This window comes from Ictidomys tridecemlineatus, chromosome 4 (assembly GCF_052094955.1).
Source record: "Ictidomys tridecemlineatus isolate mIctTri1 chromosome 4, mIctTri1.hap1, whole genome shotgun sequence".
NCBI lineage: Eukaryota > Metazoa > Chordata > Mammalia > Rodentia > Sciuridae > Ictidomys > Ictidomys tridecemlineatus.
Genome location: NC_135480.1, coordinates 21303073 through 21327944, shown reverse-complemented (window position 1 = coordinate 21327944; position 24872 = coordinate 21303073). Strand labels below are relative to the sequence as shown.

The 24872-nt window shown below is 59.4% G+C and overlaps 1 protein-coding gene across 7 annotated transcripts in view; it reads left to right on the top strand.

Moving 5' to 3' along the window:
• The window catches only part of Prdm11 (PR/SET domain 11), a 78049-nt gene that overhangs the window by 21954 nt on the left and 31223 nt on the right, over window positions 1-24872 (top strand). For 3 of the 7 annotated variants that reach the window (XM_078046165.1, XM_078046169.1, XM_078046172.1), the window contains exons 2-4: window positions 8983-9107; window positions 9389-9492; window positions 9706-9968. In XM_078046165.1, coding sequence (XP_077902291.1) covers window positions 8983-9107; window positions 9389-9492; window positions 9706-9968 — 492 coding nt within the window. Of the gene's footprint in view, window positions 1-8154; window positions 8457-8982; window positions 9108-9388; window positions 9493-9705; window positions 9969-24872 lie in introns of those variants that run through there. The other 4 variants (XM_078046167.1, XM_078046166.1, XM_078046170.1 and 1 more) reach the window with 4 other exon arrangements.

Sequence of the window (24872 nt, the reverse complement as noted above, 5' to 3'; positions counted from 1 at the left end):
TGGGGAGCCCTGTTTCAAGACCAGGAAGACCAAATGTGATTCCTCCCTTTGCCCCTCCCAAGCCCCCTGCTCTGAGGCCCTCTTAAGGGTGCCTGCTGCCGAGGCCTCTGTGGGTGGCCGCCTGCGCTGTCTCAGTGACGTCACGCAAGCCCTCACCTCCCTCTGCTGGGTCAAAGCAGGTCTCGTGCCTGCCCTTGGAGGGGTCCCTGTGCCGACTGGTTGAAGGCCACGTTCTGATCCAGCCACTGGAGAGGGAGGTGTTTATTCTGAACTCGGGGAGGCCCGGCTGCTCCTGGACCCCAGGCTGTCCTGAGGGCAGAGTCCCCTGGCAGGGCCCACGGGAGAGCAGAACTTCACAGCTCACCGGCCTTTACCTGGCATCCTCTGGCCCCCGGTATCAGCCTTGTCAATGGTGGAGTCCACAGATGGCGTGTTAAGAGCCCTGCAGGAGGACCCGCGTGGGAGACTGTCCCCTGCCCCAGCCAGCACCCTGCTGAGGCCCGGTGGAACCACTCGGTGGAGGAAGACCCGGACCCCATCTGCCTTGACCTGGCAGGAGGCACTGCTGGCTGGGCCCAGTCCTTGAGCTGCAGAGTCGGGGCAGGATGGAGGCGCCCCTGGCCCTCAGGGCGCTTGCACGTGTTTTCGGGTGTGTTCCTAACAGTATAAGTGCCTACAGGAGAGAGCAAGGCCCAGGAGACCCTCCCAACCCAGCACACCCTGGGCCAGCACCCAGAGGGAGAAACAGAACACGGCCAGCACCCCAGGACTCTCTTTCCTGCCCCTTTCTGGTTAATCCCAAGGATAACCCTGAACTTGACCTCTAACGCCATCGTGTGCCTGATTGTTGCATCTTTTTAACTTTATGTGAACTGGAACATGGAGTCGCGTTTGTTCATTCTCATTCCGACATGGTATTCCACCTGCCAAGCCGATTTTAAACATAAAGAGCTTAGTGACTGTTGCATGGTGCCCTGATCGCGCAGGACATGACAGTTTCTTTGCCTTGACTTCGGATGACAGTGGCTAACCACTGTGTTGACCTTACAGTCACAGAGCCTGTGTGTTCTGAGGACGGAGTCCCAGGGAGGCCAGTAAACTATCGCCTAACGCATGCCCCAAACAGAATGATGAAGACAAGTAAAAACAGGGATGCAGCCAGTCCTGATGGCACACGCCTGTCGTCCCAAGGCTCAGGAGGCTGAGGCAGGAGGATGGCGAGCTGAAGGCCAGCCTCAGCAAAAGCAAGGCGCTGAGCAACTGAGTGAGACCCTGTCTCTAAATAAAATGCAAAAAAGGGCTGGGGATGGGACTCAGTGGTCAAGTGCCCCTGAGTTCCACCATAGATGCTTCGTGGTAGAAATATCGGGGCCTCACTGCCCCTGGATTCACTTACTAGTGCGTGTGGAGTGCCACTCACCCGCCCCACCCCCATCTCTAATTTGGACTCCTCCTTCCTCCATCCAGTTGTTGGTCTCATCTCGTGACAAATGGGTAAAGGTGGAAGGACCTGTGCAGTTATTTTCCCCAGCAATTTCTAACCCTAATGAGTATGCAGAGCTCCTTTAAAGAGTTCTTTCTTCAGTGCCAGGGATGAACCCAGGGACCCCCACGTGATAGGCAAGTGCTGCCACTGAGCTATACCCAGTATTTTTTGGTGACTTTTTCCTCATAAGCAAAAAGAAGTCAGAAACACACAACCCCCACCCCAAGCTAACTGCTAAGCCCCCGCGACTCTATGCTCCCAGACCTGTGCGTGCACATCCATATCATTCTGAATAGATTTCAAGTGGGATTAGTTTGCATCTCTCTTTCTTGTAGTTTTCACTTTTAGAAAATAGATCCTTTTTTTTTTTTTTCCCGTTGTACCGGGAATCTAATCCAGAACACTTAACCACTGAGCCCCAACCCCAGCCCTATTTTGTATTTTTAAATTTAGAGACAGGGCCTCACTGAGTTGCTTAGTGCCTCGCTTTTGCTGAGGCTGGCTTTGAACTCGTGATCCTCCTGCCTCAGCCTCCTGAGCCCCTGGGATTATTGGCATGAGCCACCAGGACCAGCTAGACTTCATTTTTTTTTTTTTTTTTTAAGAGTCCTTTTAGACTCAAAGTATTCGAGTTCCCCTGCCTCCCGCCCACCAGTGAGGCACTACTTGTTACACTTGGCCAACCTTTAGTGACACATTGTTACAACCAAAGTCCGTCTTAGGTCTCCTCATTAGCATGGAAGGTCTAAGGCTTTGGCACATGCGTGGTGACACGTGTTTATCACCCAGCATCTCACAGAGCACTTTCACTCTCCTCCAAACCCTCTGTCCTGCCTCTTTGTCCCTCTTGCCCGGCTGGTCTTTCTGTTGTCTCCCTGGTTTCCTTTCCCCGGGGTGTCACACAGTTGCAATGGGACAGTATGTAGCCTTCTCAGATCAGTTTCTTTCACTCAGCCGTGACTTCCATTTTCACTCAATAATACGCCCGGCATTTAATAATCTGCAGCTTTGTGGATGGCTGCCTGATGTTTCATCGTAGGCAACATGTCAACCTCTCTCCCACTTGGGAGGTTTGAATTGTTTCCACTTTTTGCTGCTGATCACCTGGGGAGGACAGCTGTGCAGGTCACCTCCTGGCATCCGCGGGGTGAATTCCCGGATGTGCGATTGCTCCTGCAAAGGGCTGGGCCTTGGGAAGTAGTTGCCCCTGGCCCTCCAGCGAGGGTGCGGGGGATTCCAGACGCAAGGGAGGGTCTGACGGAGGGGGCTTCTCCGTGCTCTTGCCAACCTGGACCATTGAGGTTTAAGAATTTGCCAATTCAGTAGAGAAGGCAGGATGCTTATTTAATTCCATTTATCTGAGTCTTCGTAGGGTTTCCTGGTTTTCTATAAAACATACCGACGCTTGACGCTCTTTGTGATGCTGGTTTGTACTTTTCGTTGTTTGTTTCTTTGGGGTGGGGTTGTATACAATCATAAAAACCCTTTTGGGGTTTTGTTTGTTTGTTGGGTACCAGGGATTGAACTGAGGAACATTTAAACACTGAGCCACATCCCAGCCCCTTTTGTTTTGGGACGGGGTCTCACTAAGTGACTTAGGGCCTCCCTCAGTTGCTGAGGCTGGCTTTGGACTTGCGCTCCTCCTGCCTCGGCCTCTGAGCTGCGGACATTAATGGTGAGCACCGCTGTGCTCTGCTGATGAAAAGTGTTATCTATTGGGGTCATAAGTGCTTGGTAAGACCCCCCACACACACTTCTTTCTTTTCTTTTTTAATATGGTGCTGAGGATGGAACACCGAGTCTCTTCGAGGCTAGGCAAGTTCTTTGCCCCTGGCTGGGTCCTATCTTTTCAAATTAACGAATTTTCACCGACCACACCCAATATCTACTATACTTTAAAATACTAATAAAGTGAATGATAACGAGTATCTCTAGAGTGCCTCTCACAGGCCAGGCGTGATGCGTGTACACGACCCTACCCGTGGGGAAAGAGTGTCAGCTAAATAAAAATAAGAGACGTGGGGATCCACGAATTCAGTAGTGTCTTTGGATGAATTTATCTTTTGCAAATCACAAAGGTGTCTACGTGCATCGCAAATCTGCCTCACAGATGAGGCACGGACTTCATTCTCTCCAAGGCAGTGTTGGCCGAGTCTCTGCACCCAACTGCCCCCTTTCACAGTTCCAAGCCCTGCCCGTCCCCTCAGCCGTGGTCACCGTTAGGGACTGCTAGCTGAGTCTTTAATTTTTCAGGAAGGGGAAACTAAGGCTTAACGCCAGGCAGGAACTTTTGCAGGTGGTTTATTTATGTCACAAGCTGAGACCCAGGGTCAAGTACCCAGCCCGGGTCTGTGTGGGACGTGGGCCCACCCCCATCTTTATGTCGCTTTGGCATTAGAATGGATGATAATGGATGCTGTGTGGGTACCGGGGCGGAGGCTCCAGGTTCTCATGGTGCTAAGCTCCAGGGAAACCAGTGGACAGAGACCTGAGGGCCCCAGGGGCACGGCTGCTGGGCACCCCAGGGTCCTGGCGCCCTGCCGAGGGTGAACAGGGCCGGGCCCTCTGCCCCTCCTCCTGGGCTTGCGTCTCCTGGCTGGGTTTGCAGCAGGCTTAATCTCTGCCTGGGCAGACTCCGCGGAGCCAGCTGGGAGGGAGCACTGCCAGCAGCCCGGCTCCTGCAGGAGGCCGACCGCCCCTCCCCGGGCCCTTGCTGGGCAAGAGGGGCCAGAGCTGTGTGCAGAAAAGGCTGCAGTGCTTCCCCGGGCCAGATCGCATGGGTGACTGTCACCCCAGTGGAAGTGCATTTGACACCCCATCTCAACCTCCCGTCCCTGGCTCTGCAGCCTCCAATGCAGACACAGAAGGTCCATCTCTGTTTCCAGGTAGAGGTGTCTGAGCTGCTGGTGCACTTCAGGGTCCGGCACACCTGTCACAAAAGTGAGGATTGGTCCTTGTACTCCAGGTGGCTGGATTCTTCCAAGAATGGAGAGAACTTAATGGTGCATGCAGTCAATAAATCAGTGTTGAATAATGAGAGTGCTATAACTCATCATATTTCTCTTTTTGCCTTGGCTGTCAGGAGGCCCAGAACTGACTGGAAAGTTCAGTCTTGTAATGGGTTCTTTGTATAATTGGTTCCATTCTTTCTCTGTGAGGCCTCTGACACCCTATGGTTGTTTCTGTTTTTTTTTTTTTTTTTAATTTGTTGGTGCTTATAATCATACATAATAGTGGGATTCATTTTGCATTGTAACATTTTTTTTTTTTTTTTTGGTACTGGGGATTGAACTCGGGGACACTTGACCCCAGAGCCACATCCCCAGCCCTATTTTGTCTTTTATTTAGAGACAGGGTCTCACTGAGTTGCTTAGTGCCTTGCCATTGCTGAGGCTGGCTTTGAACCCGTGATCCTTCTGCCTCAGCCTGCCAAGCTGCTGCGAGTAACATAATTTGATCAATCTCATTCCCTCTCCTCCTGCTCTCCAGCTGTTTCTTAACCATCGTAGTTAGTACAGCCCAAGCATCCCTAATCCCAAAATCCCAAATCCCAAATGCTTCAAATCCTGAACCTTTTTGAGCACTGACACTGAGGTCAGAACTTCCAAATTTTGGAGCATTTTGGATTTTACATTTGGGATGCTCAACCGGTAAAGGCTACGCAACTATTCCAAAATCTGGAGAAGTCCCCAATCTGTTCTGAAGCACTCTGGACAGGGGACACTCCACCTGCCAGTGCTTGTGTGACAAAAGGCTGCACATCCATCCGTCACAGAAGCAGGGCTTGGTCCTCACCTCATTACAGGAAAGAGGGCGGCGAGGGCTGGGGTGTGGAAGAGGAGGAAGACCCGGGGGTCTCTGCTTGGAGACAGACCGATGCTTTCATCAAGGGGACTGTGTCCTGGGGACCGTTGGAGACTCACATTTGTATGCCTCTTTCCCTCAGTCCCCTGCCCCACTTTCTCTCCCTATTTTCTTTCCTCCGTCTTTTCTCTCCTCTCTTCCTCTCCATCCTTTATTCTCTTACTACTGCCCATTTCCTCCTTCGACGCTCCCAGTCCTTCTGCCCTCCCTCCTCTCCTGTCCCCTCCCCTACACCCTTTCCTCTGGGCAGCCACCGTGACATTAATATTCCCCATAAACCCTGCCCTGGCTTCTGTCTCCTTTGTCCCTCCTGGGGAAACCTGGCAGGTGCGAGTCCTTCCATTCACCACTGAGGGCTCCACCCAGGGTGTGTCCCATCCCCACCCAGCACACCAGGTTATCAGAATCGAGCCTGGCCTCCCCAGCCCACTGTGCCTCCAGCACCCCTCGCCCCAGGGCGAGATCGCCAGGTGGAGATCACCAGGAGGCAGTGCAGGGGGAGGAGGATTCAAAGCCCTGACCCAGCTGCTTTTGGTGGCACGAGTTTGTCCATCTGTAATCCCAGTGACTTGGGAGGCTGAGGCAGGAGGATCAAAAGTTCAAGGCTAGACTGGGACAATGAGCTAGAACCTGTCCTGGAAAGGGAAAAGACAAAACCAACTGGGATGGTGAGGTGGTTAAGACCTGGTTCAGTCCCCAGCACCAAAACCAGAACCACCCGCCTTCTCTCCTTCCCAGGTCTCTGTGGAGTTGAGATTCTCTACTGTGCCCGTGGGGCACATTAGACAGGGACAGTCCTCTGACTTAGAGTATCAGATCGTTATTCATTTGGCAAATACTGATTGAGAAAAGGGCTCTGTGCTGCTCAAGGCACTTGGCTGCACATTTATTTAGGGAGGCCTTCATTGTCACGGGTCCGTCCTGCAAGGGTGTGGTCCCCAGAGTGAGTGCTCCTTGCTGTCGGGGCGCTGGCACCTGCTCCCCTTTCCCAGCCTCCCAGGCTCCAGGCCCTGCAACAGGTGCCGAGAAGCCAGTGGTCAGCGAAGAGCCTCTGTCCGGGGAGCTCCGCCGATTATAGGAAACATGATGTGCTGGTAGAGGACCTTTGTAAATGTGACAAGTGCCATGAAGTGCGACTTGGGGCCAGTAGAGGGTATCATGAGGGGAGGGCTGAAGGACAGGTGGGGGCCCAGCCAGGTCACAGGCCTTGTGGCGGGATGGAGCATGGCGTGCAGGTAGTCCTGGTGGAGGCACCGGGGCCAGGGCAGGGGACCCCCATGCAAATGAGTCCTGAGACGCGGTTCTAATAAAGTGCCCGAGTTTGCAGGCGGTGGACCTACAGTCCAGTGGAGAGGAGTCCAAGCCCACCCTTCGTGAGGCTGCTCCTCTCCATCCTCCTTATTGCCTTTCTGTGCGGGACGTAAGGACTGTGCCCACCCCCCAAACTCTGTCCATGTCATACAGAGCTTCTGTGATGGAATCTATTATTAGCCACATTTTCCAGATGAAGAAATGGGAGCACAGAGAGTTTAGACATCTTGCTGTGTCGGTCAGCTCAAGCTGCCACAGCAGAATGTCACAGACGAGGGGCTTAAATGACACACTGATTTCTCACAGTCTGGAGCTGGGCAGTCCAAAGTCAAGGCCAGGCCACCCAGCTCCAGGTGATGCTCTCCACCCAGCAGAGGGCCAGCTTAGGCTATGTGTCACACCATGGAGTCAGCTCCGGACCCCTTCCTCTATGACACCTGACCCTCAAGACCTCACTTCATCTTGTCACCTCCCCACAGTGCTATTCCAAATACAGTCACAGTGGGGCTTAGGGTTTCAACATAGCAATGGGTGGTGGAGTGGGGTGGGGCTCAAACATTCCGTCTCTGACACCTCCCCAGGGCGCACAGTCGCTCTGTGGGTCGGTGGGGAACGGGGGCTGCTCCTCTCCAGAGCCTGGGTGGCTAATTACCAGGATCCACTGCCTTTGACCACCTGGGTGTGACCATTGCTCCTCCAAGGGAGACCTGCTCCTGGGCTTTGCAAATCCACAGCACCTTGCCCCCACGTGGGGCTGGCCCATGAGTTGGGGCTCAAACCCACCACCGGCTGATTCCAGTGATCATTCCACAAGAGGACCAGGCTGAGGACACTGCCCGGCACACCCAGGGCCTGAACATGACCACGGAAGGAGAGGGGTTCCCCTTCTCCTGTTCTGAGCTGCGCCCCAGCCTCCGGGGCAGACTTCATCAGGACTGGTCTGCGTGACCTTGGGCAAGTCTCTTGCCATCCTGCAGCCCCGGCTCCTGCCCCGCAACCCTGCCCTCTCACTGGAGATCCAAGGGCTGTGGGGTGGGCCAGGTGCCCAGTGTGGAGGTGGGCGAGCTGCAGGCGCGGGGCTCCCCCCACCCCGGGGCGGCGCAGGCCGGGTGGCCTCGGAGGCTGCGGGGCGCCTTTCAGGGCCCTGCGCCCTCGCCCGGCCTCTGGGGCGCTGCCACCCACTAGACGCCCGCCCGAGCCCCAGCGCCCCAGCTCGAGTGGGGCCGAGGCCGGGAGGCGCAGGATCCCTCCCCGCCGCCCCCTCCCGCCGGCCGCCAGCCAACTGCGTGCCCCCGGGGCCGGCAAGAAGCCACATGCCCCCGCAAGGAATGCCGGGCGCAGGGCGGCGGGGCGGCGCTGGGCAGGGCCGGGCCGGGCCGGGAGCGCCCCGCGGGGAAGGTGGGTGAGCCCGCTGCCCGCCGCCCGGCCCGCGCCCACTCGGCCCCGCTGCTCCCGCGGGCGCCGGGGGCGGGTGCCCGGGCCGGGGGCGGGGCGGCCCCAGCCAGGTCCCCGCCGCGCGCCCCCGGCCCCGCCGGCTGGAGGAGGGGGCCGGCCGCGTTCCCCACACCCTCCCGCCCGCGGCTCTGGGGCCCCGGTGGGGAGCGGGCTGGTGAGCGAGGAGCAGGGGAGTGGCCAGCGGGGCCCCGGGTGGTGAGTCACACGCCGCTCGCCCAGCCCGGGCCCCGCGCCGCCCCAGCCCCAGCCGCGCTGTCCCGGCCCGAAGAGTGTCCCCGGGCCTGGCATGAGGACCCCGGGGTGCCGAGGGACGGCGGAAGCCCGGCGCTGGTGCAGGGCGGTAAGCGGTGGAGGACGCCCCTGGGGGTGGGGCTTGAGTGGCCGCCGCCCGCGGTACCTGCCGGAGCTGGCACCGGGCCTGGCCGCTCGGCAGCCCCTCACGCGCCAGGCACTGAGGGCCCGTCTCGTCCCGCCCACCCCCTTGGCCACAGTTGGACTTGAGTTGTTCCCTCCTTGAGCCCCTGCGCAGAGTTGTCCCCAAGCCCATGTGGGTTCCTCGTGTCCTTTGCCCGTTGGTCTTGGGGCCCCGGCTGTGCTTCCCAGGCCTGCCCTGGCCTGAGCTGCCCCTGGTGCCTGACCCCATGGGGCTGGTGGCTCCAGTCGTCCCCAGGACCAGCCCGGGATAGAAATGGCATTTCCTCTTGGCCGGGCTGCAGCTGTTTTTGTTGTCTGTGTTCTGAGCTTCCTCTGGGATGGCAGGCGGGTAACCAGACTCCGCGGGACCCCTGCATGCCCTCGGCGACACTCACCCCTCTTCCCCCTTTCTTTGATCCTCTTCCTGGCCTGCTCCTGCTCCTGCGTCCCAGGACAGAATGACTGAGAACATGAAGGAGTGCTTGGCCCAGACCAAGGCGGCTGTGGGGGACATGGTGACCGTGGTGAAGACAGAGGTCTGCTCGCCCCTCCGCGACCAGGAGTATGGCCAGCCCTGGTGAGGCCTGTGTGGGGACCCAGAGCGGGCAGGAGGGTGGCTGCACTGGATGGGCTGGGGACCCTGCCCACTTCCTTAACCTTGCTGGGGCAGCTTCTGGGGTCAGGGGTGAGCGCAGGCTCTAGAAGAGCTGGAGCAGTGGCCCAGGAACAGCAGGCCACCTGGGGCTTCTGTGCCCACCCGTGTCCCCTGGGCCTCCTGGCCGGGTCCCCAGCCTCTCCCTGTCGGACTCTCACTCTGACGGCTGCTTTGCTTTCTCTGCTGACCCTCGTCCTGGGCAGCTCTAGGAGACCCGAGCCTTCGGCCATGGAAGTCGAGCCCAAGAAACTGAAGGGGAAGCGAGACCTCATGGTGCCCAAGAGCTTCCAGCAAGTCGACTTCTGGTGTAAGTGGGGCTCGCGGCTCCGGCCTGCACCCCCCTCCCCCCACCCCCTCTCCTGGGCTGGGGACGTGCAGCAGGAGTACTAGTGAGGTCCACCTGTGCTCTCTGCTGCCTGCACTGTCCTTGGGTGGCCTCCTCTCAGCCCTCGGCCTTCTCCCTAGGAGTCCTATCTCCCCGCCACCACTGAGACCCTTCCTCTTCTTTCCATCCCTGCAGTCTGCGAGTCCTGCCAGGAGTACTTTGTGGACGAGTGCCCCAACCATGGTCCCCCCGTATTTGTGTCAGACACACCGGTGCCCGTGGGCATCCCGGACCGGGCTGCCCTCACCATCCCGCAGGGCATGGAGGTGGTCAAGGAAGCCAGCGGAGAGAGCGACGTGCGGTGCATAAGTGAGGTCATACCCAAGGGCCACATCTTTGGCCCCTATGAGGGGCAGATCTCCACTCAGGACAAATCGGCGGGCTTCTTCTCATGGCTGGTGAGTGTCCCCTGGGCTGTTCAGTGGGAGAGGTTGTCGACTGACATGGAAGGAAACCAGCAGGGGGCGCCATATGCTGGCCTGAGGGCTTTCCTGCATGTGCCATTGGACATGCGGATGAGGGATGCTGTCCCCATCCCCAACCCAGTGGCTGTGTTCCTCGCTTTCCAAGGGCCATCCTGAGAGAGCCCACCTGGCGGTCATAAGCAGAGCAGGAAGTCGTCGGCCAGAGCTGAGGGCAGTGTTCCTGCAAGTCCTCGCGGGCGTGCCTGTCAGGCCATTCGGTGGCATTTACAAAAGGCCCAGCCACCCCTCTTCCACAGGGACCTGGGGACTCGGGGGATGCAGAGCACGATGTTCATCTTAGAAGGCAGTCACGTGAGGGCAGGGCCAGTGCTGGAGGCGTGCGTGGAGTCAGTGCACTGTGTACGTGTGACCACTGTGACCTTAAGGGGAACGCAGGGCGCTCTGGGGACACAGAACAGAGGGCCATGCATGCTCATAGTCCCCAAGACCTTGGGGCCTGGAGCCCCAGTTCGTCATGTCAGCCAGCTTCGCTGTTTACCCTCCAGTGTGACCTTGGACGAGTCATGGACTTCTCTGAGCCCGTTTCAGTCTGAGGTTGATAACAGCCAGGCTGAAGAGGGACGGGTCGTGGTGCAGCGCCTTAGGTCACGCTGGCCCGATACCGGCTGCTGTTATTGTTGTTCTTGACCTAGATGCGGTAGGAACTGGAAGAACGCGTGGCGGTCCGTCTTGGAGGGGGTGGGAAAGAGCTCCACGTGAGCAGCCTGAGCAGCGGCAGCGATGGCTGAGGCTCAGAGTGGCAGAAAGTCAGCAGGCAGGGCGGCCGGGCCAGTGTGCCTGAGCCAGTGTGCCCGAGCCAGGGGCGGCCTGCATCCCCGGCCAGGGCTCCACTGTGTGGCCAGGCAGAGAGGTGCCCTGGGCTGCGAACTCCAGGCTCCCGCTAGGAGACTGGGGCAGGGTTTCTGTAAAAACTAGGTGGCACCTTGAGCTTGGGTGCTAGAGATGGGCTTATTTGAAAGAGATTTGGGAGGGAGAGTCCCTGGGATTTGTTGGTGGGGAGATGTGAAAGGAGGAAGAGGAGTTTCCAAGACTGAGTCAAACCTGAGCCACTGAACAGCTACGGGAGAGCAGCTACGGGAGAGCAGCTACGGGAGAGCAGCTACGGGAGAGCAGCTACGGGAGAGCAGCTACGGGAGAGCAGCTACGGGAGAAGGGCAGGCGGGGAGACAGCAAGCCGGCTCACCTTTTGAACGCTTCTCTTCTGAGCAACTTCTCTATGCCGGGCCTGGCTGGCCCTGTGAACACAGTGGTGGGCCAGGTCAGGCATAGCCTTATTCTCATGGAGCTCACTGTGCAGGAGATGGAATTAATTGAAGAACAAGATAAATATGCATAAAATTCCAAATCTGATAGCTAATGGCGAGATAGTGAGGCCCAGAGAAAGTGAACAGCCTGGGGAATTAGCACGGCCGGAGATCAGAGAAGGCTTCCTGACACTGAGCTGTGACTGAAGGAAGAGAATGGCTTCCAGGTGAGGGCTGGAGAGGGGCATCAGATGGCTGGAGTGTCATGTGCAAAGGCCCCGGGGCAGGAGGAGAAGGCAGTATATTCAAGCAACTGGTTAGTGGTTCCTGGAGAGTGACAGACACAGAGACCTAGAGGAGGGAGGGATATTGACCAAGTGGGGCCCAGTGGACCAAATGAGTCTGCTTGCTCTTTAAAGACAGTGAGAAGCTTTTGTTTTGTTTGAAGTTGGGGGTAGGAAGAGTGACCTGAGCACATTTATGTTTGAAAAGGCAACTGTGGCTGCAGCCTGGAGAACTGATTGGGTGCAGAGGGTGGAGCAGTGGTCAAGAATGAGGTCTCCCAGGGAGGCTGAGGCAGGAAGATTGCAAGTTCAAGGCCAGCCTCAGCAACTTGGCAAGTCCCTAACCAACTTAGCGAGACCCTGTTGCAAAGTAAATATCAAAAGGACTGGGACGTGGCTCGGGGCACCCTGGACCGGCTCCTCTCTGTGGGCGGAGATGTGAAGACAAGGGAAGGGAGTGGGAACTCTGTCCCCAGCCGAGCTCTGTGGGGAGCGGGAGAGTCAAGGGGGTCCCCCTCCAACAGGTCACTGCAGGTGCAAAATGAGGGTGCTGGAGGGGGAGGGGCTGGGAAGGTGGTGGTTCGGTTTTGGACTTGGGTTTGGAGTCTTGCCAAGATGTCCACCTGCTGAGGTCCAGTAGGCATATGGAGAGGAGGTTGGGGTGTCACCCGCGAGTCCCCTGTGCACAGGTGGTCTGTGGGGTGCGGGGCACGAGGGCAGCCCTGAGGGCCTGGCAGAGGTGGAGGGGCCTGGGACCCCACTCTGGGGAGCTGCACCTCGACGTTCTGGGGAGCTGGAGTCTGAGAAGACGGACTAAGAGTGGCCTGAGAGGGAGGAGGGGGCCAGGAGGGCAGGTGTCCCGGAAGTCCAGGGGGAAGCGAGGGGTCATGAGGACCACAGTGGCCAACGGCGTCGAATTCTGCTGGAAGCACAGTGAGAAGGGCCGAGAAGCGTCCTCTGGGTCTGCCAGGGCGGTCAGCGGTGCATTTAGCGAAAGCAGCGGGGACGTCCACCCGGGCACCCTCCTAGAAGGTGGGCCTCTGTGGCAAACAGTTGGCCGCGGGGACAGTCCCCTCCCCTCTAGTGGAGTTATCTGCAGGACCAGCAGGGGAGCCGTGGGTGGACCCTGGTTAGCGTGGAGGTGACCAGGATCATCTCTTCTCAGAAGCCTGGGGGAGAGCAGATCAGAACTGGGGGACAGAGATAGGAGGGCCAGGCTGGGGCCAGGGGGCGTGAGCTGGGGGAGGTGGCACGGCTGTCCCTCAGAAGCCAGCGGGAGCTCTGCATGAAGAGGGCGACGCAGGGGGAAGCCGCTCCCTGGGCTTTTACAGTGGACGTGCTGGACAGGGGAGGGGTGGGCCAGATCTCCCTGCCACTGGAGGGACAGCACAGAGGACGGGAGCAGGGGCGGGAGGGAGGTGGAGTAGGACAGATAATGACCCCGCAGAGTCCACGCCTGGCCCCGGAACCTGTGAGACGTCAACTCATACGGCAAAGGGAGTTGGCAGGTGTGACTGAGTGACACCTTGACATGGGGTGTCTCCTGGCCTGTCGGGGGGTGGCAGTAGTATCACAAGGAGATCGGAGGCAGAGAGAGATTAGAAGATGGTCCCGCTGGCCTCGAAGGTGGCGGAGGGAGCCAGGGCCAGGGAGGCAGGGCCTGTAGAGGCTGGAGAAGGAACGGAGCCAGGCAGCTGCTCTCCTGGAGCCTCTCACCTTCTTTGAGACCCCCGGCCTCCAGAGCTGTGGGAGAATAATGTTGGGTTGCTTTCGGGCACTGTGTGTGGCATTTTGTGACAGTAACAGCAGAGATGGGGTACAGCAAACTCATGGGGGGGGCAGGCAGGAGCATAAGGAGGCTTTGACCTTTGTGACCTGAGAGGCAAGGGACACTGAAGGCCTGCAGAGAGCACATGCTCAAATGACCCGAGAAGGCAGAGGCTGGGACCGTGCGAGTCTGTGTCATGTCTGTTGCTGGAGCCGGCGTCCAGGCCCCACTGCAGACCGCGGGCCTCAGGAGCAGCTCTGCCTGCTCGGGTGCTGGGCCGCGGAGGAAGGAGCCGGGGCTGAGCCGTGGCCTGACTGGGGCTGGGATCTGGGAACTGCACGTCCCACAGAAACTGCACTCACGGGTCACACCCTGTCCCCAGCCCTCCTTGCGTTATCTTGTCTTGCCCTTCTGCTTGGCTTCACAAGCCCTGGCGCCATGCACAGACCCATTCCTGTGGTGGGAGCAGGGACGGTGACCATGGGGAGCCTTGGTGCTGATGTGTACTGAGCACATTCTACGCATCTGGGTCTGCCACCGTCACACGTGATCCTACGGGCTCCTGCAGCACCGATTACTCTATCCAATGCACGGGAGAGGGAACTGAGGCCTGGCGGCCGTGGGACATGGTGACCAGCTGGGGAGTAGCCGCGCTGGGCCCCGGGCCTCCCTGGGCTGTCTCTTGTCTTGCTCAGCCGCCTCTTCCCACCTGCTGCTCTTGTGGACTCTGCTTCTTCTTCCTGCACAGCACAAGGGCCTCCCTGGCTCCCTCCGCCTGTACGAGCTGGTCCCACTGTGCGCAGAGTGCCCAGGAGGGGCCTGGGCTCCCCTGGAGCCGCAGCCATTTTCACTCCGCCTGTCTCCTTGGTGGCCTGACCTGGGCCAGGAGTTCTGGGATCACTTCTGACCATTTAGGAAAGGAATCCTCCTTCCTGTGCTTCCTCGTCCCCCTGGAATTTAGAAACACCATAAGTCATCGCCAAGGTTGCCCGGGCCACCTCCCCCGCCAACACCGCAGGCCCAGGACAGGCTACAGGGTGAGGCGCTGGGGCTGCCACACAGCCAGGTGGTCTGCTAACGAGGCCGGGGACAGAGGAGGCAGCCGGCACGGGGCACACGTCTGTAATCCCAGAGGCTCGGGAGGCTGAGGCAGGAGGATCAGAGGTTCAGAGCCAGCCTCAGCAATGACGGGGTGCTGAGCAACTCAGTGAGACCCCGTCTCTAAATAAAGTACAAAATAGGGCTGGGGATGGGGCTCGGTGGTCGGGTGCCCCTGGGTTCACTCCCACACCAAAATAAATAAATAAATAAATAAAAAGAAAGCAAGCAAGCAGCTCAGGTTCCTGTTGAACAGGTTCCCACCTGTTCCCGAAGAGATCTGCGCAGCCGGGCAGGATGCGTACAGGACACGAGGACGGCAGATTTTAAGAGGGACGAAGACAGAAGGAAGGAAAAGGGGGAGACCCTGCACGGAGCCAGCACTGAGGCTGAAAATGCCCACCCGATAGCCCTGCGTGTGTTCTGCTGGTGTCTGGGGTCCACATCGGGTGGCCACGGGCAAAGGGGCGTCCCCAGCGCGTCCTGTCCCTACACGAGAGGTGCCGGGGGCGGTCCGCCCTTCAGGCACTGGTGCTGGATGGACCAGCCCGCTGCCCTCCTGAGCAGGACAGGAGGGAGGGGGTCGCCCCCTGGGCCCCGCCTGCTGGGCTCCTGCCCTCGGGGGGCTGCAGGTGTGAAGTGGGCGCTTCCATCTCGGCTGCCTTCGTAAAATGGCGAAATCTGTTAAGACTTGAACTTGACGTGGGAAAGACGCACCTCCCAGCAGAGAGGGGCCGAGTGCTGGGCTGACAGAAGCACAGTGTCCCCCGCCGTGCCCAGCAGAGAGGGGCCGAGTGCTGGGCTGACAGAAGCACAGTGTCCCTCGCCGTGCCGCGAGGTGTGCAGGAGCAGGCTGGTTTGCCAAGTTCAGGGGCCTCAGAGAAGCAAGGAGCTGCACAGCCCATGGGCTGTGTATTTGGGGCTGGGGGTGCTAGGGCTGACCAACCCGGGGGGCGGGCTGGTGCCTGTCTTACAGAGCCGCGACGTCACCACTACCGCCAGGACTCGCAGCCAGCTACAGGACTGCCGCACGGCCTTCCGCACGCAGCTTCCCAGGTGCGCTGGGGCCCCCCCCCAGACCCACTCGGGACCCACAGCGTGTGTGTTCGTCGGCCTGCGCTGCGTGCCTTTCTCCTTCACGTGTGGCCACGGTGTGGAAGGTTCCGGCAGGTCATCTGCCCGATGCTCCACATGGAGATCTGCGGTGGTTTCCTCACACTCGCCTCAGGTCACCCCTCTGGCCTGGCAGTCCCGAGTCTGTCCCCTGTCAGCTCTTGGAGACACGTGATCTCCGTGAGTTTTGTCTTTCAGTCACTAGTTTTAGGAATTGTCCCTGACTCTTGTCTGCACCAGTTATTATTCCTGGTGTCAGATGACTTCTTTTTCTCCCATTCCTTTTGCATTTAATGCTTGACATTCCTTCTGTTTAAAAAAAAAGTTCCTCCTTCTCTCCCGCCCCATCTCCGCCTTAGAGGTTGTTTTTGGCATCTGAGGTCTGGGGTGCCTCCTCTCCTTCCACAGGACATCCCTGTCATTATTGTTCTGAGGTGTACATTGCCCTCGGCTGGCCCCTGGGAGCCCCTTCAGACGCTCTTTGCTCTTTTGACACAGCCTCATCGTTGCTTTAGCACCTCCTGCCACCAAGGTCCCGGCCCCAAGGAGTCCTGGGGATGGGGTGGAGAAGCCAGGGTCCCAGGGACCAGGTGAGCAGTTGCCGTGGTGCCTTCGCTTCTAGGCCCGCAGGGCATTTGAGGGTCAGGTCGAAGTGGCCTTAGGTCAGGGTTGAGGGAAACGGGTCACAGCAGTGGCCGCAGCCCAGAGGCCCAGGAGCACTGGGTGGTGCCGGGTGGGGGTGGGGCTCGGGGGGAGCTGAAGTGCAGGCTGCACCTGGGAGGACCATGGGGGTGAGGCTGGGAGAAAGGCCCCCGGGTCTCGGTGCTGTGAACTACGGGACCATCTGGGCACCCCCAGGAGCACGTGCGCCCCTCAACCTTAGGATCCTCTTAACATCCGAAGCACTGCAGAGTCAGCTGGTGCAGCTGTTCCACCAAGGCTGGTCACTGGGCTGTCACACGCCGAACCACAGGACCCCCGCCCCTCCCCCGACACGCGTCCTGTGAGCCAGCGGGGTCTGCAACTCTCAAAATCTGACATGGGAACACAAGTAGAGTGTGCGCAGTGTGACGGCGCACACCTGTAATCCCAGCGACTTGGGAGGCGGGGGCAGGAGGATGGCAGGTTCAAGGCCAGCCTGGGCAACTTGGTGAGACCCTGTCTCCAAATGAAAAATAAAGGGCTGGGGATGCAGCTCATCGGGAGGGCGGTGGCCTCGTATGTCTGAGGCCTGGCTTCCATCTCATTACTGAAGAAAAAAACAGCCACAAAAAGTCGCCCTGGACTGGCCCACCGTTTCCGTTATAGGTCGGAAACCCACCCGACCTTCTCTGCTCCTGGGCTCCTGTTTTACCATAGTGATGTGTCTCCTGGGTGATGTCAGGGGACTCGAGGCTCATGGAGTCCCAACGTCACGCTGATTTTATTTTAATGCCACTTAGAGAAGTCTGAACGTGAAGCTGGGTAAACACAAATTTTTTCATACTTATTAAACAACTATCAAAAGTTCAGAAATGTAAAATGTCCAGAACTCCCCAAATCCCAACATCATCCACATTAACGGCAGCACTGTAACACGATGGATGCTGTTATTTTGCGCCATCCTACACGGCTGTTTTAAGGTGAGCGCGTCGTGGGGCTCCTCACAGGTTCTTGGGTGTCTGGAAGGTCTGCAGTCCTGCAAGCTGGGGAGTGCGGTCATGTTCCCATGGTTCGACTCTGTTTGAAACACGGGAAATCTTCTGATGGCCCAAGGTCCTGCGCTTTGGCCTGCTTTTTGCCAAATGCAGTGTTTGCATGTGGAGTTTGCAGCTGCTCTTTTTTCTCGGCTCGTGGTGGTAACTGGTGTCGCGGAGCCGACTCTCACTGTGGGGCAGGCCATCTCGGCCTTCAGGGGCGTCTTCCTGTCTAGGGTCAGGTGGTCTGGGCCCTGTGGACTCCACGCTGTCTGTTGCAAGTACAGGTGTTCCTCCACTTACGTGGGCTGGTCCCATGGCGTTCATGGTGTGCTGAAGCCGCGTAGGTCAAAGCTGCACCCTCTCCTCCTACCCTACCGCACGGTACCTGGTCCAGCGTTGGTGGTGCCCCGACCCCCGTGGTTTCTGGGCTGCCTGGGCACCATGGTGCTGTCTGGCACTGCAGAGAGGCTCCTCTCGCAGATGAGTGGCCTGGGAAAAGATCAATATCCAAAGTATGGTTTCTACAGAATGAATATAGCTTTCAAAGCATTACAAAGTAGAAAAATCATAAGTCCGGAGCCATCTGTCCTCCATTCTGTCACGTGGCACAGAGGCAGCTACAGAAAAAGACACACACCAAACTCACTGGTGCTGAAATCGGGGTTCCAGATGATTCTTGTTCCGTGACATATTGCTTTTTTTGATTAAATTATGATGACTTTTAATTTTTTTTGCGGTGCTAGGGGTTGGCGGACCCCAGGGCCTCATGCATGGGAGGCAAGTGCTGTCCACTGAGCTCTGCCCTCTGCCCCTGGTTCCTCTCCAAACAGTTAAAAAAATACGAGCCTCTCTGGTCGTCAGGCCACGCAGAAGCAGGAGGACGTCAGGAGGACATCACTGCTGACACCAGGCAGAGAACCTTCTTGCTGGGGTCCCCGCCGCTGGGCTGCAGTGCCTCCTCTGTGTCCTGTGCCTGGTGGTCCCCCGCAGCTCGGCCATCTTGTTGGGCTCTACGGCCTGCAGGGGGAGCGTCCCCTGTGTCCTGCCGCTCAGGGCCCATGGCCAGCAGACACTGCCCGGGAGTCCCTCTACCTCCCAAGCCCACTTGCTACTTGCTGGTTGATGTGACCACACGTTCAGACACGGCTGAACCCCAGGGCAGGGCCAGAGCAGCACAGGCCACCTGCACTCAGTCCAGGGCAGAGTCACAAGGTGGAGCCATGGGGCGGGTGAGGACCTGGGGCCGCCCAGCCCTAAGCCCGGCACTTCCTGTGGGTGTGGACCTCTCCTGGTGATTCCTGTCTATTGATTTTTTTTAAAAAATGAAAACATTGAATTAAAAACTCTTTGAGGATGTTTGGATCCTGAGTTCATGTCCAAAGACTCCGGTTTGAGAAGCATCAACTCCTGGGCGACTTCCTGACGTTGACGCTGGGGGACACGGAGAGGTCTGACCCACGTCCCCTGAGCTGATTCAGCACCTGAGACCCCAGGGCCCCCAGCAGACTGCTGCTTGGGATGGTGTGCAGCGAGGCCCGGTGACCGCAGCCTCAGGGGCAGCTGCTGAGTGATGTTTGGTTCTGGGTCTGGGCCTCTGACGCTCACCACAGTCCTGTGGGTGGGACTGCGCCCCCTTGTGCAGACCGGGAGTCCTGGGTGGGGGCCGTGCGGGAGTCCTGGGTGGAGTCTGTGCGGGAGTCCCGGGTGGGGGCCGTGCGGGAGTCCCGGGTGGGGGCCGTGCGGGAGTCCTGGGTGGGGGCCGTGCGGGAGTCCTGGGTGGGGGCCGTGCGGGAGTCCTGGGTGGGGACTGTGCGGGAGTCCTGGGTGGGGGCCGTGCGGGAGTCCCGGGTGGGGGCTGTGCGGGAGTCCTGGGTGGGGGCTGTGCGGGAGTCCTGGGTGGGGGCCGTGCGGGAGTCCTGGGTGGGGACTGTGCGGGAGTCCTGGGTGGGGGCCGTGCGGGAGTCCTGGGTGGGGACTGTGCGGGAGTCCTGGGTGGGGGCTGTGCGGGAGTCCTGGGTGGGGGCTGTGCGGGAGTCCTGGGTGGGGACTGTGCGGGAGTCCTGGGTGGGGGCCGTGCGGGAGTCCTGGGTGGGGACTGTGCGGGAGTCCTGGGTGGGGGCTGTGCGGGAGTCCTGGGTGGGGACTGTGCGGGAGTCCTGGGTGGGGACTGTGCGGGAGTCCTGGCGTGGAGTCTGTGCGGGAGTCCTGGGTGGAGGCCGTGCGGGAGTCCTGGGTGGAGGCCGTGCGGGAGTCCCGGGTGGAGTCCGTGCGGGAGTCCTGGGTGGGGGCCGTGCGGGAGTCCCGGGTGGAGTCTGTGCGGGAGTCCTGGGTGGGGGCCGTGCGGGAGTCCCGGGTGGAGTCCGTGCGGGAGTCCTGGGTGGAGTCTGTGCGGGAGTCCCGGGTGGAGTCTGTGCGGGAGTCCTGGGTGGGGGCCGTGCGGGAGTCCTGGGTGGAGGCCGTGCGGGAGTCCCGGGTGGAGTCTGTGCGGGAGTCCTGGGTGGGGGCCGTGCGGGAGTCCTGGGTGGGGGCCGTGCGGGAGTCCTGGGTGGGGGCCGTGCGGGAGTCCTGGGTGGAGTCTGTGCGGGAGTCCTGGGTGGGGGCTGTGCGGGAGTCCTGGGTGGAGTCTGTGCGGGAGTCCTGGGTGGAGTCTGTGCGGGAGTCCTGGGTGGGGGCCGTGCGGGAGTCCTGGGTGGAGTCTGTGCGGGAGTCCTGGGTGGGGGCTGTGCGGGAGTCCTGGGTGGGGGCCGTGCGGGAGTCCTGGGTGGAGTCTGTGCGGGAGTCCTGGGTGGGGGCCGTGCGGGAGTCCTGGGTGGAGTCTGTGCGGGAGTCCCGGGTGGAGTCTGTGCGGGAGTCCTGGGTGGAGTCTGTGCGGGAGTCCTGGGTGGGGGCCGTGCGGGAGTCCTGGGTGGGGGCTGTGCGGGAGTCCTGGGTGGAGTCTGTGCGGGAGTCCTGGGTGGGGGCCGTGCAGGAGTCCTGGGTGGAGGCTGTGCGGGAGTCCTGGGTGGGGGCCGTGCGGGAGTCCTGGGTGGAGTCTGTGCGGGAGTCCTGGGTGGGGGCTGTGCGGGAGTCCCGGGTGGAGTCTGTGCGGGAGTCCTGGGTGGAGGCCGTGCGGGAGTCCTGGGTGGGGGCCGTGCGGGAGTCCTGGGTGGAGTCTGTGCGGGAGTCCTGGGTGGGGGCTGTGCGGGAGTCCCGGGTGGAGTCTGTGCGGGAGTCCTGGGTGGGGGCCGTGCGGGAGTCCTGGGTGGGGGCTGTGCGGGAGTCCTGGGTGGGGGCCGTGCGGGAGTCCCGGGTGGAGGCCGTGCGGGAGTCCTGGGTGGAGGCCGTGCGGGAGTCCTGGGTGGAGGCCGTGCGGGAGTCCTGGGTGGGGGCCGTGCGGGAGTCCTGGGTGGGGGCCGTGCGGGAGTCCTGGGTGGGGGCCGTGCGGGAGTCCTGGGTGGGGGCCGTGCGGGAGTCCTGGGTGGGGGCCGTGCGGGAGTCCTGGGTGGGGGCCGTGCGGGAGTCCTGGGTGGAGTCTGTGCGGGAGTCCTGGGTGGGGGCTGAGCTGCTCATGTCCAGGCCAGGACATCAACCAAAGCTCAAGTTCAAAGCCCCGGCCCCCAGTGTGAATGTCCAAGACAGTCTTGGCCCTCAGCGGAGCCTCGTACCTCTGGGGCCTCCTGCCCAAGCACAGGGACAAGGTGGTTTCTCAGTGTCTGGCCACAGCTGCTGCGTCTCTGGCAGATACTAGTTTTAAAGGGACTTGATCAGCTATGATTTAAAGCCATGTGACTTCCCTAAGGCGCACTCTTGAGCGGTTCTCAGTACGTCACAGAAAAGTGTGGCCGTGGCTGCAGGTGACTTTTGTGACTTTGAAAAGTCCCGTGCCCCTCGGCTGCCCTCCCCCTCTGCCCTCCCCACAGCCCTAAGTGACCACCGACCCACTCTCTGGTGGTGGATTTCCTGTTCTGAACATGAATGAGATCGTGCAGCACGTGCCGTCACGGGGTGCTCCCAGGGTTCTCCGGCTCACAGCCTGCTCATCCCCCTCACAGCTGGGCCACATTCCGTGGCGTGGATAGACTGTATTTGTTCATCTGTCATCCACTGTGGACGGGGGCTGCTCCTACCAGTGGCAGCTGTGACCACGCCTGTGCATTGAGGTCTTCCTTTGTCTTATGTGTGACGCCGCAGCAGGGACGTGCTGGGCCACGCGGCAGCTCCATGGTTAGGCATTTTAGGAATCGCACTGTTTATTGAGGAAGAGCTGCACCTGGTAGATGTTCAAGTTGTGTACTGAACAACAGTGGCTGCCCTCTTCCATTCCTACTTGGTCAAAGGGTAGAAAGTTCCAGAATGAAATCTGAAGTTTGTTTTTCCACCCTGTCCAGACCCCTGCTGCTAGGCAGAGCGAGGCCTCCGGCCAGTCTCCATGCTGGCTGCTCCCTGTGGTTCCCCTTCAGGACCTAAGGATGCCCTTGACCTTCACCAGAAGACATTCCTTGCTGAGAACACTGGGGCCGCGTGCAGGTGGTTGGGGCTGGTTGGTCCTGAGGCCAGTTCCCAGAGCTGGGCACTTTTTACAGGCAGAGCCCAGAGACTTGTGAAGGGAAGGTCCCCTGAGTTGGCCACAGGCTCTGGACTCACAGGTCCCTGGGCTCCGCTCCCGGCTCCCCATCGGCTAGAAGTGTCTTTGGGTTGTCTCCTGTTCTCTCTGAGCCCTGGGTTCTGTCCATAAAACAGGGAGTGTGGTCTTAGGGGACACGCCTCTGGGAGGTGCTGGGGTACTGTGCTGGCTCAGGCCGGCGCCTGGCGGTGATGAGCAGGTCGTTGGCCAGAATTATCTTTAGGATCCTTCCCCTCGCTTCAGGGAAGTCTGGGGCGGGGCGAGGCGTGAACAGGGGAAACCCACGCATGGAATTTGGGATGTGTGCAAACTGGCTGCACTTACCAGGACTCCAGGGCCTTTTTTAAGCATTAAAAAAGAAGGCAGTCCTGCCATTTATGAAACCTGGGCAGACCTGGAGAACATCATGCTAAGTGAAGTGCACCAGGCGCAGGCCGGACACTCCCTGAGACCACTTCTAATAGTCAGCTCTCCCTCCCTGTAACAAAAAGCCTGAGACGATGAACTTATAAGGGGGAAAGGTTATTTTGGCTTACAGTTTTGTGAGTTCCAGTCCAGGATCAGGAAGAACCATGGGTTGAGGCCCCTGGTGGGCGTGGTGGACAGTACGGCCCAGGGGCATACCTTGTGGCCAGGAAGCAAGAGAGTGAAGAAGGAGCCAGTGTCCCAGAGTCTCCTTCAAGGGCACACCACCAGTGACTTAAGGACCTCCCTCCAGGTCCCAGCCCTAAAGGTTCACCGCCTCCCACAGGGCCAGGGGCTGGGGACCAAGCCAGTAACACACGGCCTCTGGGGGACACTTACCCAAACACGCACACCCTTACAGGAAGAATCCGAAATGGTCAAACTCACAGAATGAAGAGTCGGACGGTGGTGCCGGGGATGGGGAAGGGGGAAGTGAGGTGTCAGTCAAAGGGTAGAAAGTTCCAGAATGAAAGTAAGTCCCAGAGCTGTGCTTGGAGCCTACAGTGAGCCATCCTGTGAGGTACACCTGAGCCCTCCCCGGAGCGGAGATCTTGTGATCACCATGACAACAGCAATAATCAATGCATTTAAAAACCAGGAAGGCAGCTCTTGGAGCTGAGGGACACGCCAAGGGCTCCGGGGTGTAGACGGCTCTCCAACCCCTCGGTGTGGACATTCAACGTGCAGCGTTGAGTGTTTCCGTCACACCTCAATACAGTGGTTTTTAAAAAAAGAAATCTGATAAAAGTTCATTTAGATTGATACAAAGAAGCGATTGGGGCTGGGGATGTGGCTCAAGTGGTAGTGCGCTCGCTCGCCTGGCATGCGTGCGGCCCGGGTTCGATCCTCAGCACCACATACAGACAAAGATGTTGTGTCCACCAAAAACTAAAAAATAAATATTAAAAAATTCTCTCTCTCTCTCTCCTTCTCTCCTCTCTCATTCTCTCTTTAAAAAAAAAAAAAAAAAAAAAAGAAGCCATGATGTCCTTATCATTCCATTAGGGTGGACGGTTACATTCTGGTTCACAGGAGCTTAGTTTCTTAGGTGACTCAAAAAGTCAAATACGCACAAAATGCTAATATTCACAAAATGCTGCTCCCGGCGCAGGAGCCTGGGGTCTGGAGAGTCTCTCTGTCCACCTGTGAGCTCTTCCCTCGTGTTTCTGGGCACAGAAGAAGCCAGAGCTCAAGTTCAAGTGCAGGGCAGCTCTTATCTCCCCGTCTTGGTCTGCCCGGCTGGGGGTGGCTGGAGAACAGAGGGGAGGCCGCCCGCCTCCTGGGATCGCGGGAGAGGCTCTGAGGTCCGCCAAAGCACGTGGCCAGTTGCGAGTGGCTTCACAAATCTCTTGTGACCGCCTTGCTCTGTGAGGAGGTGCGGGGCTGAGCGCAGAACGCTTTGAGGATTCGCTTTGTGGACTCCGCGGCTCCTGGAAAGTTGCAGGAATCAGGTTCTGAAAATCCACTGCTGCAACATCTGGTTCAGGCACCACTCGGGGGAGCCGGACGGCGACCCCCTGACCCGAGGAGACACCGTCCGCAGAGCAGGCTCTCCTCCACGGCAGTGTCAGCCCCTGCTCCCAAGGTCACCCAAACCAGAGGCCACGCGGGAAGTTCAGACGGGGCTCCAGAGCCCTGGTGGTTAGGAGATCCGTGGGGGCCTCGCCCAGCAGCCCACACGCCCAGCACCCCACACAGTGGATCAGCGCTGTGGACCGGGTCATTGGGAACCTGGTTTTCAGGCCCAGCGTCCCTGTGTCTTTCCTCTGTGACCTTGGGCAGGTTCCCTGATGGCCTCCTGATCTGTAGCATGAGGACAGCCTGTGGCCACTTGAGTCAGGCGGAGGCGAAGTGTGGAGCACTGGACACAGAGAGGGTGCTGGGGAGTGGCTGCTGCGGGGACCTTCTTCGTGGTCGCTGTGGGGAGAAGTAGCTTTCGGACCCTCGTGGACCGTTTTGGCCCAGGAGGCCACAGTCCTTGCCTTTCTGCTCATCTGGGCACCTGGAGTCACCCATCTTAGCTGTAGGTGGTATCTTGAGGTCCTGTAGGCAGAAGGGTCCTGGGACCAGACCCTTGCTGGTCCTGGCTTTGTCCCCGGACTGGAGACCCACAGCCCACTCCTGACTCAGCGGGGCCTGGACTTGTCCCTGAGCGTCCATGTGACCCTCTACTCGGCACCCCATCCCCCCTTCTCCAGGGTCTCATGGAGACTCCGTGCCCCTCAGGAGGGTCCTGGCTGACTCTCAGGCCAGGGCTCCCCAGGGTTCTCAACCCACATCCTCCCTCCTCGGGATTCGTGGCCATGCAGTGCCTCGGTGGCCTCTCCTTGGTGTCCCACTGGACCATGGACTGTGAAGGCAGGGACACTGTCTTCCTGGAGACCATTTGTCCCCAGAGCCTGAAGCTGCTGTCCCAGAGGTCTCTGTGGAGTGACAGGACCTGACGGTAGAGGAACCCCTGGTTGGTGACAAAGATAAGCCAAGAAACAGCTTCGGGAAGCCTCAGCCCAAACCAGGGACAGGCCCGGGGCAGCCGCCGTGTCCCTCCAGCCCCTCCCCGGGC